Genomic DNA, 18458 nt, shown 5'->3' with positions numbered 1-18458 from the left:
CAGCTCTAGTGGGGCACGAGAACATGGTGTCAGGCATTGCAGTTTAAGGACTGAGGAAAGTTTCAGTAGGGTTTTGTGTGAAATATGCTAGACTGTAGTGTGTTGAAGCAGGGAACAAAGTTCTTTTTAACTTTCATTTTAGGTTCAAGGGTACATGGGCAGATTGGTTATATAGGTAAACTACGTGTCACAGGGCTTTGGTTTACAGATTATTTCATCAACCAGGTATTTTTTCTGATCCTCTCCCTCCTCCCATCCGCCACTCTTGTTAGTCCCCAGTGTCTTAATTCCTGCTTTATGTGGATGTGTTCTCGTCGTTTAGCTCCCACCAAAATTCTTAACATGATCTAAAGGCCTTGTCTAACTTCACATAAGCAGGCTTGAGTTAAGTTCCTTTCTGTTTTTAAGACATAGGTGCCTTTTCTTCGTTTCATTGTGCCTTTAAATATTCATGCGTGTTCTTGCCGGAGGGGAATCCCATGCCTACCTCTAAATAGCTGTGGGATCTAGGGGAGATTATGTAATTCTCTAAAATTCTCTTGCCAATCTGTGAACATAAGGTGAATATTAACCTGGCTATTATTTCTCACCCAGAATCTTGCTGTCTCCTCCTAGTCTCCCTCCTTCTTCCTTTGGTCCCCATTGTCTGTTCTGCATGGTGTATACCCTAATCATGAAAAATGAAAATCCTGTGATGTCTTCTCTGTGCACAGTATGCCATTGACTTCCTTTCTCATTGAGAAAGAACCCTACTATCATGACTTGTAAGGGTCTGTGTGAAGCTTCATTTCTACTCACTGCCCTCATGAAGCCTGCCCCAGCTACACTTCCCTTCCCAAGCATCCTCCAGCTGCAGGGCCTTTACATAGTCTGTTCCACCTGATTAGAACAGTTTTTCTCTGCATATAACTGTGTAACTCCCTTCCTCATCTCCTTTATTTAGATCTTTGCTCAGATATCATCATATCAGAGTGTCCATCATTGACTACCCTTTATAAAAATAATACTTAATCATTTGTTATTCCCCTTTGATTTGTTTTTATGACATTGACTGCCATCTCACATATATTTGTGTATTTGCTGTCTGACTTGTGCCACAAAAATGCAGACTTTTTGAGAGCTAGCACTTTGCCTGTTATTCACTGTTGAATTTCCAACCACTCCAACTGTACCTGAGACATGATCTGTGCTGGAATAAACAGTTATCGAGTTATCACTAACAATAAACCTTAGAAACCATTTATTATGATATGCCAGTGACTGTTCTGGGTGTTTTGTGTTTACTGACTCATTTATTTCTTGTAACATCTTTATAAGGAAATCGAGGCACAGAGAAGTGATAGCTGACAGTGAATAAGTGGCATGGCCCAAATTCAGGCATAGGTGATCTTTATCTACAGCCCATGTTCCTTATGCTTCTCTAAAAAGAAATCGTCTGTGTAAAATGCTCATCACAATTCCTGTCATACACTAAATAGTCAGAAAATGTTAGTTGATGATCATCAGCAGCATCAGAATGCTGGATGTTAAGAGAGTGGATGTGGAGCCAGGCTGCCCATTGTTTCGTGTTGAACCTGTTTCCTTATCTTTAATATGGGAGCTTCCCCCAACCAAAAAAAAAAATAAGTAAAACGGGAGTCCCATTAATACCGAAAGCCTCCTTGGACCTGTTTGAATCGTTGACTGGAACTGATAACTTTTTGCTGAGCAATTTTTTTTAGTCTGCAGAATGCGAATAATTATACCTTTCTCCTCTGATTATTAAATTAAGAGAAATAGTGCCCAGGCCAGATGTAGTGGCTCACACGCCTGTAATCCCAGCACTTTGGGAGGCCGAGGCAGGAAGATTTGTTGAACTCAGGAGTTCGAGACCAGCCTGGGCAACATGGCAAAACCCCAGCTCTACTAAAAATACAAAAATTAGCCAGGTATGGTGGCAGGTGTCTGTAGCCCCAGCTACTTGAGAGGCTGAGGTGGGAGGATCACTTGAGCCCGGGGAGGTGGAGGTTGCAGTGAGCCGAGATTGTGCCACTGCACTGCAGCCTGGGCAACAAAGCCAGACCCTGTCTCAAAAAAAGAGAGAAATAGTGCACATAAAGTAGTTACGTGCCTGTTAAATCCTAAGTTGAAAATAAATGAAATCTATTATACTTACATAATAACCCAATGTAGAATATCTACAGTAAGTTATTGAACTGTTTCTGAGAGTAAAAGTGAAATGAAACCTAATTGTTTGGCAATTTTGTATTTTAATAAGGTGGACATTTATAAGTCTTAGCAGAACTTGCGTATGTGTACCAAACGTTGCTTCCTCAAAAGATTGCATTGAAATTTTGTTGAGTGGTTAAAAAAATATCATTAAGCCACAGAATGGAACAGGATATGTATACTATGTCTAAAAAGGCCTCAAATCTAGAATATATAAAGAACATCTACAAATCAATAGGAGGTAAAGGCCTCAAATCTAGAATATATAAAGAACATCTACAAATCAATAGGTGGGGAAGAAGAAAAGGTAGACCATTTAGTTGGAAAACAAGGACAAAAACTTGAACATGGCCAGGGGTGGAGGCTCACGCCTATAATCCCAGCACTTTGGGAGGCCAAGGTGGAAGGATCCCTTGAGACCAGGAGTTCAAGACCAGCCTGGGCAGCATAGTGAGACCCTCTCTCTACAAAAAATAAAAAACTCAACAGGAACTTCACAAAAGAAGATATTCAAAATGACCAAAAAGCATGTGAAAGTACTCACTTTCATTACTTACCAAAGAAATGCCAATTAAAATTACCGTGCACTATTACAGTATGCCGATCAGAGTGAGTAAAACAAAAAAGTTAGAAAATGCCAAGTGGAGGCAAAGATATAGAGGAACTGGAACACCCCCATGCTGTTGGTGGGAGTTTGACTTGTTACAACCTCTTTGGCATGCTGTTTGATGATATCTGCTAAAGCTAATGGATGTATTTGTTATCCAGTGCTCCTAGGTATATATGCAACTGAAATGTGCACATATGTTTACCAGAAGACATTTATAAGAGTGTTCATATGGATAGAGCCACAAATACACATAAAGAGAGAGTGAGAAAGATAAAGAGCATTCTGGTGATGTTGGTTTGTTTTATCCATTCTTAAAGCTTAGCTTTCTGAACAAATAAGAGTACATACTGTGCAATTCCATTGATAAAAATTTAGACGTGGGAAGTCGTGGAAGATGTTAGAAGTCAGGGCAGTTCTTCCCCTGAGCAGTGGTGGAGAATGACCCATGGGTTGGAAGGACTTCTGGGCCTCTTACTATGCTCTGTTTCCTTGAATCACTGAGCTGTAGCACATTTATGATATGTGCTCTTTTTTTGTGCTAAAATGTTTAAAAATTACATTTAAAGATTAATTGATTATAGCTTATATTTGAAATCATCTTTCAGAGTAATTAGGAATGCTATACTCAATATTATAATTGTAGACTATAAATTGAGAAAATGACTAATTTCTAATTGTTCTGTTTTGGAATTATTTTTAGATATGAATTGAGAATTCGTTATTTGCCAAAAGGATTTCTAAACCAGTTTACTGAAGATAAGCCAACTTTGAATTTCTTCTATCAACAGGTATTAGAGGCTGCTTTAATATACTTTTTTGTTTGTTTCTTTGAATCCTACTTATTGCATATTTTTATTTTCAAATTTGATTAAAGCTCACATTTGGAGGAGTAGAAATTTGTTGCTGAATGGCAATAAGAATCTTTTAACCAACAAGAAATTATTAATTTTTTTGTTCTTTGTGAGCTTTTGTATACTTGAGCAAATCTTAAAAGATAACTTCCATTATATGGAGACAGTAAGTCTACAATCATTTCTTGAGCTTTAATTTAAATACAATTATTATGCCTGAATAGCAATGAATTTGTCATAGGCAGAGATTGTTGCAGAGCCAACTATACCCATATAAAATTGGTCTGCTTTGCTTTTTACCCCGTAAGGCATTAGATAGACAATAAATACATGTAAGGCAAAATGCCAGAAATGCTAATAAACATCAGAAAGACATTTGTACATATAATTTTGTCATTAATGTACTTGGTAATTTTTTTTGCTTTAATAAAAATATTTATGAACTAACTATTCTGGACCTGGAATGCAGAAATAAATCGCATAATCCACACCTTTAAATTCTTCTGTCTAGTGGAGGATTCCTGCAAACAGTTAATTTGTGTTTGATCCTTTGCTGTTAGTAAGCACGAATGATGTGACTGTGCATAGAAGAGTCTGCTGACCCAGTATAGATTTGGTATTGAGATGGCTCCACTGAAAAGCATCATTTGAGGAGTCTCCAACTTTGTAGAAAAGGAAGAGTTGTGTTTTCTAGACAAGAACACGGAGGGGAGAGAGAAAATGTGGTGCAGTCTTAGCTAAAATAGTTCATAACATTTTGGTGAGAGAGGGACCACAAACATCATGTAAACAGGGGTTTATGTTTTCTCCTGCAGATATTGGGAGCCATTTAAAAACTTTAGTTAGCAAATGCCATAACCAGAATTTTTTTTTGAGACCACTCTGATTAGATGGCAGTATCAGGGATAGACTGAATTTTTAAAAGGTTGCAAGCATGTTTAGAGGCTCTTCAATCATTCTGGCAGGAAATTAAATAAAAGTGAAAGTATATTATAATAAGCAAATTTAGTGGATGGATTTGATAGGACCCAGAGATTGTACTAAAACAGAATATGAAAATAAGAAGGAAAAAGGCTTATTATGTAAGTCTAGGCACTTACTGCCATGAAAGAGCAATGGTGGATTAGATTCAAAAGAAGGAGGTAAGAAGGTAAGTTGTTCTATATTTTTCTATGTGAGATAATGATAGATGTTACCACTTAAAAGATTCAAGCTGAGAGAGTAGGAAGCTAAGGAAGTTTCCAGCTGTTGGCGGGGGTGTGTCTGTTTTCATCTTGTCTGTGAAGAAGTCACATAGGAGATAGGTTGGGGCCTGCTGCTATACCTAACACCTTTTTGGCACCATCGACCGGTTTTGAGGAGGACAGTTTTTCTACAGACCAGGGCCACAGGGTGTGGCAGGGTGGGGTGTGGGGGAATGATTTCGGGATGAAACTGACCTCAGATCATCAGGCGTTAGGTTCTCATAAGGAATGCGCAGCCTAGATCCCTCACATGTGCACCTCACAACAGGGTTTGCGCTCCTATGAAAATCTAATGCCACTGCTTATCTGACAGGAGGCAGAGCTCAGGCAGTAATGCTTGCTTGCCCACAGCTCACCTCCTGCTGTGTGGCCTGGTTCCTAATAGACTACTAACTGGTACTGATCCATGGCCCAGGGTTTGGGGAACCTTGAGGTAAGGGATTGGTGACAAGTTTTGAGGGTTTACGATAATACAGAGTTGAATATGAGAGGGAGTTAAGTTGGTAAAATGGAAAGATTAAGAAGGCGTTTTTAGATTCCAGCTGAGCTTATTGGAAGCCTACTCATTGCAAAAATAATTTTCATCTTACAGACTGGTTCTCATGTATTATTACATCTCATCCTTTAGGAATCTGTTGAACTTCATATTTTGGCGAAGGAGATAACAAGAGAGTTTCAATAACTCATGTTTATTTAGCATTTTTCTCTTGGTATGTGATCTGTGTCACTATTGGTGTTATTTCTTTGAAAAAAAATTCTACCCACCGAGGAAATACATGGGTACTTTAATAACATTGATTTCCAGAATGCATAATACAGGCCTAAGTGACTCCTTTTTATAATTTCTAGGCTAACCTAAAAGTCTGCAACTTTTTTGTTCCTAGTTCACACTGTTACTAGGTTGTCCTACTTTTTCTTTGTTGGAAGACTTTCCTATATGATAAAGTGAGTACTGCACATACCAGTGTATCCCAGATTTTCTTTTACTAATAGGATATATTTTATGGTAGTCTATAGAATTCAGTTCAGCGGTCTTTATAAAACCCAAGAGAAAGCTAAGTGTAATGAACCTTTTAAAAATTCAGTCTATCCCTGATACTGCCATCCAGTCAGAGTGGTGTAAAAAAAATTCTGATCAAGGCATTCACTAAGTATAGTTAAGTGTTAATGAAATTTCGCTTAAAGGAATATGCAGTGAATACAGTCGTGTGCTTGTTCTGTGTATAATAGCTCTGTGATTTTAGGTGCCTCTGAGTCTCTCTGTACTTAATTGTTTCATATACTAAAATATAGATATGCAATAACTATTGTATAGGACTGTTATGTTCATTATATGAGATAAAATTGTCTGCCATATAATTGCCCAGTGATATTTTGAATTTCAGTCTGTAGACAGTAACAGACTTACAGGATTCAGCATTTTCCATTTGCATATCACCATACAAATGTGAGCTGCACATCATGGGATGGTACATAGCTTGCCTTTTTCCTTCCTATGTGCACTCTACAGAGCCTTTCAGCTCCTCCACCCCACTCTTTGCTGTCATTCATTTCTATAGTTTCTCTTTTCGTCTTTTTAATTTTCAAAAATCTGTTAAATTATATGGTACATTTTAGTATTTTTTAAAATTTTATTTTATTTTTATAGAGACAGGGTCTTGCTCTGTTGCCCAGTCTGGAGTGTAGTGGCATGATTTTACCTCACTGCAGCCTCGAACTTCTGGGCTCAAGCAATCCCCCTGCCTCAGCCTCCTGAGTAGTTGGGACTACAGGTGCGTGCTGTGATGCCTCGCTAATTTTTAAAAAGTCTTTTGTAGAGATGGGGGTCTTGCTATGTTACCCACCCAAGCTGGTCTCAAATTCCTGTCCTGAAGCAGTCCTTCCGCCCTGGCCTCCCAAAGTGCTGGGAGTACAGGCATGAGCCACCATGCTTGGCATGGCACACTTTTAGAAAGTTCAAAAAATAATTCTGAAACATTACTTAAATTATCTCTATTCTAATAATCACTTTCATTTTGTGTATCCTTTTATAATAGTTTATCTAGTACATACATTTTAAAAGAAAGGATAGTCATGGTCACATTCCTTTCCCATTGGTGATTGGCAATGTCGTTTTTCCGTGCTAGTATTTCAGGCTCAAGTAATGGTAGTTGGAGGAAGTTAAAGGTGGTACCAAAGTCATAAAAAGGGAAGGGAGGAAGAAAGAAAATACTATGATTATCTGGGTACGGTGGCTCATGCCTGTAATCCCAGCACTTTGGGAGGCCGAGGCAGGTGGATCACCTGAGGTCAGGAGTTGGAGACCAGCCTTGGCCAACATGGCAAAACTCCGTCTCTACTAAAAATACAAAGATTAGCAGAGCGTGGTGGTACACACCTGCATCCCAGCTACTCAGGAGCTGGGGCAGGAGAATAGCTTGAATCCAGGAGGCAGAGGTTGCAGTGAGCCAAGATCATGCCACTGCACTCCAGCCTGGGCAACAGAGCAAGGCCCTGTCTCAACAACAACAAAATACTATGATTTGTCAAAATGAATGAATTGGCCAGTATACCAAAAGCCTTGAATATGTTCATGTCCTCCAGTTTGTTGGGTGACCCTATTGACTGCCATCTTTACCGTAAGTAAAAAACAGTTGAAACCTTGGCAGTTTCCTATGATTGGACCTAATAATTCTACTTTTATGAATTTATTCAAAAGAAATAATAAGATTTACACATGTATGCATACATGTACAAGGATGCTTATAAGCATATTACAGTAACAAGAAAGAAATTAGAGGCGTTGCAGATGTCTTTCAACAGGTTAGTTGTACTGAGTTTCAAATTTATGTATCCCTCATTAACGAAGGGTACAACTGTTCATGGATATGGAAGGTATTAACAGCATTAAATGATGTTGTTTAAAACAGGCTATGTATAAAACCTGTATAATTTTCGTTTGTGTGGAAAAAAATGCATATTTTTAAATTTTAGCCTGATCTGGCAAGAAAGTTTTGAATATAGTATGAGTTTTTATTGCTGGTTTGGTAAGTAATTATATATTTGACTTCTCCTGGTAAAGTCTCAATGCAGAATCTGCCCTGCCACATGCTTTGCAATTCCAGAACTATTATAAGTGATCCATATGTTGTCCTACACAGGCAGCACCCAACTTGGGAAAGGGTTTAATTCCAAAGTTGCAAAATCAGTTTGGAATCCAGAGGTTTCTGCTATTTAAACACACATGTCGGGGGGGCGGCGCAGATAAATCAGTAATTGTCCTCATCAGCTTTCTATAGCCAGCGTATATTTATCTGAGAATGCAGCTGAAACATCATGTAAGTATTGTGTGTGAGAACCTTCACTGAAGTGTGAGATAAATTAATCACTTTATAATGGCCTCAGAATTTGATTACGCATTCTCTAACCTTTAAAGTCTTTAATATTTGATGCAAACATTTAAGATGGATACATATATATATGACATACTTCCGCTGAATTCTAGGCTAAATCAGTGATTTTTATGGGGCTCAGAATTTGATGACATTGATACTTTTTAATTCTGTAGATTCTATAATATCTGATATATGTTTATTCTTTTATAAGGTGTGATAATTGATGATAAAATGAATACCCATGACCCTGCTGCTCAGATGAAAAGGACATCCTGATACTTCCCTGTCCCATGTTCCTGTGGCCCACCTCACTGTACACACTGCCCTTTCACTCCACTCAGGGTACCATTATCCTGAATTTTGTATTTATCATTCCCATGCTTGCTTTTGTTTGCCAGTTGTCATGCTTTACAACATGTTTTTATTCTTCAGTTCTACCCTTAAGGTAAAAGGTGACCTTAAGTTCTCCCATAGACTTCTCTATTCCTGTCATTAGCTTGAGTATTTTTTGTTTTGTTTTGTTTCCTAACTCACGTAAGCATTCAAGAAGATTTAAAAAAAATAATTTGTTCAGCGGTTTTAGTTGCTTTCAGCTAGGAGGTTGGTCAGGACATTCAGTATACCTTGTTGGTATAAATGGAAAAGTGATCATCCGTGGATTTAATAATTTATCTCTTTTGGCTCATTTTGAAAATAATTTTGCATTGTAGTTAGAGACTGTGGCTCATTTGATACTAATTGTTTAAGTTCTGTATGGACTTGTTTCATTATCGTGCACATATTTAGATATTGTTAAGGTTCCAGTTTTGCTTGAGTGGAATGTGTCTTCTGTAATTGTTTGGCACAGGCTCAATAAATAGCCATTATTTCAAGATTTTTAGTTGTGTTGTTTAGATCCATTTTTCTAATGTTCTTTTTTTTTTCCTGCTTGAAAAATAGTATTGCTGGGTACACAAATCAGGGTAGGCATTTTCTGTTAGCATTTTGATGGTTATTTCCTACTGTCTTTAATTGTTTATTTGCTGTTGAGAACTCAGCTCTCATTTTTTCTTTCTGTGTAGTGACCTGTCTTTTCTCTCTGGATGGCTTGAAGATCCTTTTTTCTCTTTGGTTTTTGCAGCTTCATTACAAACGAGTCATGGATTTTCTTTTTTTCTTTCTTTCTTTTTTTTTTTTTCCTTCCCTCGCTTGATCTGTGTCATGCTACCTGTACCTCTAGGGGGTCATGTTGCTTTCATCAATTCTGGAAATGTCTTAGTTATTGTCTATTCTGATATGACCTTTTCTTAGTTTTTTGTTATTTCTTCTGGGATTTTGTGTTAGATCTATGTTAGAACTCCTCAGTCTCTCCATATGTGTTAGTTTGTTTTTCATGTTTTTAATTTCTTGTCTTTCTAAAGGATACATAATTCAGATGAGTCTAGTCTGTCAGATTACCAGCTCTCCTCAACCGTGACCAGTTTTATGTTTGGTGCATTTGTTGATTTTTTTGCTTATGATTTAAAAAAATTTTTTAAATTGCCAGGCCACTTCGTATGGCCCTTATTGCTTGATAGTCTGTCTGCCTTTTATTAATATTTCTTTTACCATTTCATATGTAATGAATGTCTCTATTGTGAATGTGAATTATAGCATCTGAAGTCCTTGGGCTCTTCACATCTGTTGTTGGTGGCTTTCACAGGGACTTTTTTCCTTGTGTGTGAGTTCTGAACTCTTGTTTTGTTGAACTTCACATGTGGAAATCTTGAGGGCCTAGTTTGGGGATTCTTTCCTCTCAAGGTTGTATTTGTTTGCTCAGAAACAAGTTACTACCAAATGGAGACCCTTTGAGTAGATTTTGAAGATACCGCCTTACTACATGAATCTCAAGATAAGCTCTCTCACTTTGGGGAAGTAAGGAGAGGTGGTCAGTCCTCAGCCAGCTGAGAGCATACGTGTCCTCTGTTCCCGTATTTTACAGCCCATGGCTTCTACTAGGATCTTAGCTTGTATTTGTTCTTATTTCGTCCCTCTGCCCCATTTTCCTTTACCTTCTTGTGACCCCAGTAATGTAAGAATAATTGTTATAATGCATCCAGAATCTGGTCCTGGTTTATATAACAGGTCCCTTTAGCAATACTGTCGGAATCCTAAGTCACTGAATTGTTATGATGCTTAATTGCCTTTCCACACTTGGATTTGATACAAAAGCCCCTTGTAGAAGGGAGCTTGGAGATTCAAGGAGCTGATAAAAAGCCAGTGTGGCTGGAGGGCAGGGTGAGAGATGAGACAGTCAGGGATGGCTTGAGATGCCCTTTTCAGTTATCTGACCTTGATTGTGAAGACACTGAGAAGCCAGAGAAAGTTAAGTGCAAAGGGATGACAGAGTTCAGATCCAGGTTGCAAAAAATGTCATTCTCACTGTTCTGCTAATAGTATATAAGAAGGTAAAGGTCATTATGTGGAGACTTACTGGCGTCAACAAGCTTCGTGGCTGAGTGTGATCACTCTGATCAATGGCTTAACTTTAACTGTGGGGAAATTATTTCTGTGTACCTCAAAGTTTTATTTTTTCTACGACATTGTATTATGAAACTTCAGATGTATTGCAGTGTTAAAAGAATTTTATAATGAACACCAGCATACCCACCACTTAGATTCTACCATTAACGTTTATTATGCTTCCTTTATCACATAACTGTTTTTATCTCTCCATCCCTTTAGCCATTAATGCATCTTAAATTTTTGTACATTTCAAAGTAAGTTTCAGGTGTCAGCACACTTGAACATAAGTATCGTTAACCTATAATTCAGTACTCAATTATGGTTTTTGTTTTGATTTATACACAGTTAAATACTTAAATATTAAGTATACATTTATTGAGTTTTCACAGATACATTCAGCAGAATAATCTGAATCCCTATGGAATGTAGAATATGACCATCACCCCAGGAAGTTTCCCACTGACCGTTCCCAGTCAATCCTTGCCCCCAGTCATTGCCCCAAGCAACCATTGCTCCTGTGTTTTTCCCACCGTAGTTTAGTTTTGCCCGTTTTAGAATTTCTTATAAACAGATTATGTAGTGCGTATTCTTTTATGTGAAGTTTCTTTTCTCATGTTTTTGAGATTTCAGTAGTTTTCTTGTTGAGTAGTATTCTGTTATATAAATGCATTGTAGTGTATTTATCCATTCTTCTGTTGATGAACATCTGGACTTTTTTTTTTTTTAACACTATTATTGAGATGACTAGGAACATTCTTTGGCAAGCATTTTTGTGAACATGGGCTGGGACTTTCATGTTAAATGAAATTTGTACCTACCCTTTGATCCTTTACGGTTGTATGATTTTATATTTCCTCCAGTAATGTATGAGAGTTCTGGTTGCTCTACATTCTATCCAACATTTGATGTTGTCATTGTTTTGTTTTAGCCTTTTGACTGGGTGGTTATGTGGTTGAATCATGCGGTGGTTTTTATATTCACTTCTCTGGGTACCAACTAATAATCATTGTTCATGTTGTTTATTCTTCCATGTGCATATTGAATGTTAGTAGGTCTCCTTTTTTGAAAATCTGCTTAAACTTTTTTGTACAATTTGTATTGTAAAATTGTACACTTTTTCTTCCCAATTTTTTTTAAACTGTGGTAGAACACACACTTACCATCATAAAATTTACCATCTTAACCATTTTTAAGTGTGCAGTTCAGCAGTGCTACATACATTCATAATGTTGTACAACCATCCCCACCATCCTTCTCTGTAACTCTTTTCATTTTATAAAACTGAAAGTCTATAGACAATATTTCCTCGTTTGTCCTCCTTGCAGCCCCTGGCAACCACCATTCTACTTTCTGTCTCTATGATTTTAAAATGCAGGACTTTTCATGTACCTTGCATACTAGTCCTTTGTCATGTTATGTTTTGCTAGTATTTTCTCTGAGTCTGTGGCTTGTCTGTTCATTTTCTTAACTGATCTTAGGTTTTCTTTTTTTGTTTTTTTTTGAGACAGAGTCTTGCTCTGTTGCCCAGGCTGGAGTGCGGTGGCGCAATCTTGGCCCACTGCAACCTCCACCTCCCGGGTTCAAGCGATTCTCCTGCCTCAGCCTCCTGAGTAGCTGGGACTACAGTCGCCCTCCACCATACCTGGCTAATTTTTTGTATTTTTAGTAGAGATGGGGTTTCACCATGTTGGCCAGGATGGTCTCAATCTCCTGACCTCGTGATCCACCCGCCCTCGGCCTCCCAAAGTGCTGGGATTACAGGCGTGAGCCACCACACGTGGCCCCACTGCCCCCGCTTTTTTTTTTTTTTAAGTCTAGAAAATGGGCAGAGGGGATTGTTGTGAGGCTTCAGTGAAACAGCATATTAAAGCTCTTAGAAATGTCTGGCACATAGTGAACACACTCCTTAGTGTTCTCTTTTAATTTCTATGTAAATGAATCAATATTTTTAATGGGGCCAGATGCAGTAGCTCATGCCTGTAATCTCAGCCCTTTGGGAAGCTGAGACTGAAGAACCACTTGTGCTTGAGTTTGGGCTGCAGTGAGAAATGGTTGTGCCACTGTACTCCAGCCTGGGTGACAGGGCAAGACCCAGTTTCTAAAAATACATATATTTTATACATACATATATATATTTGGTTTAGCCAGGGCAGAAATAAAATTATTATGTTTAAATTATTTCTGCCACCACTCCTATCGCATGAAAAGAAGAGAGGGAGGGAAATAGATAGATTACAATAAACTGCCCTAATTTTATTATTTTTCATTCTGAAAATTCATCCAAGTCCATTTTGGGTGGGGTCATGAGGAAAACACTGATGAGTGTTTGAGCATTATATTACTAGTTAGACATAATTATTAAGGATGCACATAGCTTCATTAAAAGATGGCCTAAATGTGACTACCAGTGTGAAAATTTCAATGACTGACTAAATATTTTGACCTATTTGTGAATATTCTGAAATATATTAATTAGCACACTCTAAAAATAAACTAGAATCTTGTTATAACACTATTCACTGTAGAGCAGGAATTTATAAAAATGAGTTTGACAATAAAGCTAATGACTCATGAGAAAGCAGGAACAGTTTGTTTTACCCCGGAATCAAACTTTTTTCTTTGCCATGTAACATTTATTTTTTCTCTCTCAACTTTCATTTGTTAAAGTTATAAGTATTTCATTGGCAACTTTTTGCCAATGATGGTGGCTGTTAGTTTGAAGGCCAGTGTCCATGTTTAGTCAGGAAGTCATATTAATCTGCATTGAGGATGCTGAACTAGTATAGAAATCTTTTAGCACTGTTGAAATGTTCAGCTTTTCAGATGCCTGAGCCTGATACGAGTTTGTCATTGTTTACTCCTACAGATGTTTTAAGACTTAGAATGAGTATGTCCACCCATTAGCTTTTAAATGACATTAAATAATCAGTGGTTTCCTTGACAAAAGGAGTTGCAGTAGGAAGTTCAAGAAAATACTGAATCTAGAACTGTAACTTAACTCTATGGTATAGTATCTAAACTTAACTATAGAAACGTGTGAGGTGCCGGGGCATACTTGTTTCTTATTGGTCAACTTCCTTTTATTTTTATTCCAGTTTTCTTTTTTATTTTTACAAGTTTTCAGATAATTGTGTCATTAGAAATTGACTTCCTTCTCAGTATTTTCTTGGCCTTAAAGCTGTCAGTTAAGATACATTTTGAAATTGAAGATCTAAGAGGTAAATAATCTTAGTTTAAGCCTGTCGTTCTCAGTATAGGAATTATCAGCTGCCCTTTTCCAGACAGAAGCTAAAATGTAATGTAGTCTAACTCTCTTATTAGAAGGTTTATTTTCTGTGGTTTGAAGATGTAATTGTGTACATTTCTTCTCCCTTTTTCACTCTTGCATATTTTTGATAATTGAAGGCGAAGCACTCATGGTTAATAGTGTGACATTCATGCACACGTATGTTTATTGCAGCACTGTTCACAATAGCAAAGACTTGGAAGCAACCCAAATGTCCATCAATGATAGACTGGATTAAGAAAATGTGGCACATATACACCATGGAATACTGTGCAGCCATAAAAAAGGATGAGTTCATGTCCTTTGTAGGGACATGGATGAGGCTGGAAACCATCATTCTGAGCAAACTATCACAAGGACAAAAAACCAAACACTGCATGTTCTCACTCATAGGTGGGAATTGAACAATGAGAACACTTGCACACAGGGCAGGGAACATCACACACTGGGGCCTGTCGTGGGGTTGGGGGACGGGGGAGGGATAGCATTAGGAGATATACCTAATGTAAATGACGAGTTAATGGGTGCAGCACACCAACATGGCAGATGTATACATATGTAACAAACCTGCACATTGTGCTCATGTACCCTAGAACTTAAAGTATTTAAAAAAAAACCAAAAAGAGTGTGATATCATATGCAAAGTTTTGCCAAGCAGAGACTCTGGCCTGAGCTTGAGTGTTTAAGGTGTGTGTTGGAGGTCAGTCTCATAGGCATACAACGCCTACGTGACTGACCTTATTTATTCACTTTCCAGACCCTAGAGAGAAAACAGGTGTTTGCCATCAAAACAGTGTGTGCATAAATTATCTGGTTCAAATTGGTGGCCAGTTTTTTCACCAGTTGGTGGTCAAATTGTGGCCGTCTTCAGGTATGCAGAAGCACTCGTATCAGACAGAACATTTCAGGGGTTTAGTTTCTAAGAGACTAAGGGCCAGCCCTAAAAATATGCCTTTCTTGGGAATGAACAGGATTTGAGCGTCCTAGACCTGCCGCTAAGTTAACATTTTCCTGTATAACTTGCCTTTTCTTTCCTGGAATTAGGTTACTTCTGCTCGGTCTTCGGCTCTTAATTTAAATGGTGCTTTCCACGTAAAGCCTTCCATTTACCTGTGCATAGTACCCATACATTTCCCATACGACATATACACATTTTAAAATACAAAATTTGTTTTATTGAGGTATAATTTACATACAATAAAATAATCAATTTAAGTATGCAATTTAGTAAGTTTTGACAATTGTATACAGTCCAGTAATTACCACTTCAGTCATGATATAATACAATATAGGAATAAGGAAATTGATACTGGCAGAATACTGTTAACTAGACTGCAAACCTAATTTAGATTTCGCTAATGTTTACACACACTCAAGTGTGTGTGTGTGTGTAATTCTGCGCGTTTTATCACAGGTGCAAATGTATGTAATCATCATAATCAAGATACAGAACTGTCCTATGAACACAAAGAAAATCCTTGTTGCTTTATTAGTCACATGCTGTCCCATCCCTAACTCTAGCAAGCAGTGTTCTGTTGTTTATACATCATAGTTAACTGTTGTTAATCTGCTGTACCTACCAACAGGGTGTGCATTCAGTGAGAGCAAATAAGAAGTCTGTCTTCTTCACCGTTGTATCCACCACACAGTAGGGCATGGGTTTTAGGTGCTCAGTTTATTATCTTCAGGAATTTAATAGTGAGAATTGACTTTTAATCCTAATGCCCTGATATTCAAAACTTTTAGATGAGATTTATTAGAAGATGTCATGAAAAAAATCCAAGAAATAAAGCAAATTTTTGAAGTTTGAGAAATCAGATTGTGTGTGTGTGCACACGTATGTGTGCATGTGCTCCCGCCCAAGTACACACACGGGCACACACACACTCAACATCAAATGTTCTTTTAAAAGATTGCTATGCAGTTAGATTCATTTACTACTTTTTTTTTTTTTTTTTTTGAGATAAAGTCTCGCTGTGTCACCCACGCTGGAGAGCAGTGGCACGGTCTCAGCTCACTGCAACCTCTGCCTCCTGGGTTCAAGCGATTCTTCTTCTTCAGCCTCCTGTGTAGCTGAGACTACAGGTGCACACCACCATGTCTGCCTAATTTTTGTATTTATAGTAGAGAGATGGTTTCGCCATGTTGACCAGCCTGGTCTTGAACTCCTGAGCTCAAGCGATCCACCTGCCTTGGCCTCCCAAAATACTGGGATTACAGGTATGAGCCACCATGCCTGGCTCCTTCATTTACTTTTAATAAAATTTGGGGTTACTTAACCATTATAAATGGACAACAAAAAGAGATAATGGAAACATTTGTTGTCATATAGCTTTATGGTCTATCCTCAATAGAACATCCAAAGTAATTATTTTTAAATGAAAGTTTACCATTACCTTTGTGTTAGTTCCATGTATGTTTTATTCACTGTAATATCCTGGCACATGATAGTCATTTTATAAACATTTGATAAATCAATGAATGCATAACTGTTAAATACTATGTTAAATGACATTGAATTGTTTAAAAGTATATAACTCATTAAGGTAGCATAATTGTTCATTTGTATATTTTTATAGCTTAGGTATGAAAGAGGAAAAATTAAGTTAGTATTAATTTGGAGCTGCCATTGAGTTCCTTCTGTATACAAAATACTTCACCGTATCTGACAAAAACTCAGTCAGCTAGGCTCTAAGAGTAAAATTACTTGCTTTTGGTCACCCAGCTAGTAAGTAAACCTAGTCAGTTTTGCCTTTGTCTGCCCTCTGCCCCATCCTTTTTCTGTGCTACCAAGGTCATTTGAGTCCAACTGATAAATTTGTGTAGCTGTTAGAATATTCAAAAGAGACCAAAATAAAACACAAAATCTCATGTGGTAGCCAAAGCATTGAGTTGACATATGCAATACATTATGGAGTAATTTAGCATCAATATTTTCTATTAGAAAATGTGAACAGTTTTTATATTAAAACCTGTGCTTCATGCTATTGCAGAGTATGATGAAGGAACTCCTTGATACACTTACAATACTTGCACAAAGAGAGAAGTACAAATCCATCCTAGTTTTTTTTTATTTTTCTTTTTTGAGATGGAGTCTCGCTCTGTCGCCCAGGCTGGAGTGCAGTGACCCGATCATGGCTCACTGCAAGCTCCGCCTCTCAGGTTCACGCCATTCTCTTGCTTCAGCCTCCCGAGTAGCTGGGACTACAGGTGCCTGCCACCACGCCTGGCTAATTTTTTTTTTTTTTTAAGTAGAGATGGGGTTTCACCATGTTAGCCAGGGTGGTCTCGATATCCTGACCTCGTGATCCACCGCCGTGGCCTCCCAAAGTGCTGGGATTACAGGCATGAGCCACCGTGCCTGGCCCATCGTAGTTTTTTTTTTGAGACGAAGTCTCGCTGTTGGCCCCCAGGCTGGAGTGCAATGGCACGATCTCGGCTCACTGCAACCTCTGCCTCCTGGGTTCAAGCAATTCTCCCTCCTTAGCCTCCTGAGTACCTGGGATTATAGGCGCCTGCCACCATGCCCAGCTAATTTTTGTATTTTTAGTAGAGACGGGGTTTCACCATGCTGGCCAGACTGGTCTGGAACTCCTGACCTCAGGTGATCCACCCACCTCGGCCTCCCGAAGTGCTGGGATTACAGGCGTGAGCCACTGCGCCCAGCCAACAAATTAATTTTTAAAAACCAACTTTCAGAAGTCTTTTTTTTGGAAGGATCTTGCAAATTTCCTGGACCTGGGTATAATCCACAATAGAAAAAGAGAATACAACACAGTGACAGTGTTCCAATACCTCAGGAGATGCATGTGAATCTATTGTGGTTGATACTGGGGATGCAAGGGTAAATGAGAGGTGGTTCCTGTTTGTTAATCTTCATTCTAGTAGAGAATGACTGCACTGTGGAAGAGTTCACAAGTTGTAGGTACAAACTAAAGCTGGAGTTTTAGGAGTTGATACATCTGGATTTTGAATCCTGACTTTAATACTTGCTTAACACAAAGTTAAGTTTTCTGATCTTTATATATAATAGGACTGATAAACTCTGCCTTGAAGAATTATTGTAAAGATCAGAAATATATGTAAAATGCTTAGCATAGTAACTGGTCCCTGGTGGATACTCCTTAAGTAGGATTATTATCTACTGCTATCATTTTGATCATTCTTTTAGGCTTTTTCTGAGGCTATAAAATGGGGATGTTAATAGTACCCACCTCACAGTGATGTTCTGATGATTAAATGAGATATTACATGTAAATCTGCTTGACATGGTGCTAGGTATATATTATAGAAACTTAAACGCTTGATAAATTTGGTTTCACAAATGATAGCAATTCTGCTGGGAGCTAGTGGAAGAGAGGTAGTCAAGAAGTGTTTTATAAGGGATATGAACAAAGTGTG

At 38.0% G+C, this 18458-nt stretch overlaps 1 protein-coding gene across 33 annotated transcripts in view; it reads left to right on the top strand.

The window, feature by feature from the left end:
- PTK2 (protein tyrosine kinase 2) overlaps window positions 1–18458 on the top strand; it is a 341630-nt gene that overhangs the window by 135216 nt on the left and 187956 nt on the right. For 30 of the 33 annotated variants that reach the window (XM_054518897.2, XM_063726842.1, XM_054518900.2 and 27 more), the window contains one exon: window positions 3519–3606. The exons of 2 other annotated variants lie outside the window; for them this stretch is intronic. In XM_054518897.2, coding sequence (XP_054374872.1) covers window positions 3519–3606 — 88 coding nt within the window. Of the gene's footprint in view, window positions 1–3518; window positions 3607–18458 lie in introns of those variants that run through there. One more of the 33 variants, XM_054518909.2, reaches the window with a different exon arrangement.

The sequence above is a fragment of the Pongo abelii genome, chromosome 7 (assembly GCF_028885655.2).
Source record: "Pongo abelii isolate AG06213 chromosome 7, NHGRI_mPonAbe1-v2.0_pri, whole genome shotgun sequence".
Classification (NCBI taxonomy): domain Eukaryota; kingdom Metazoa; phylum Chordata; class Mammalia; order Primates; family Hominidae; genus Pongo; species Pongo abelii.
Note: the sequence above shows the minus strand (reverse complement) of the source record. Positions and strands in the feature narration are given on the sequence as shown.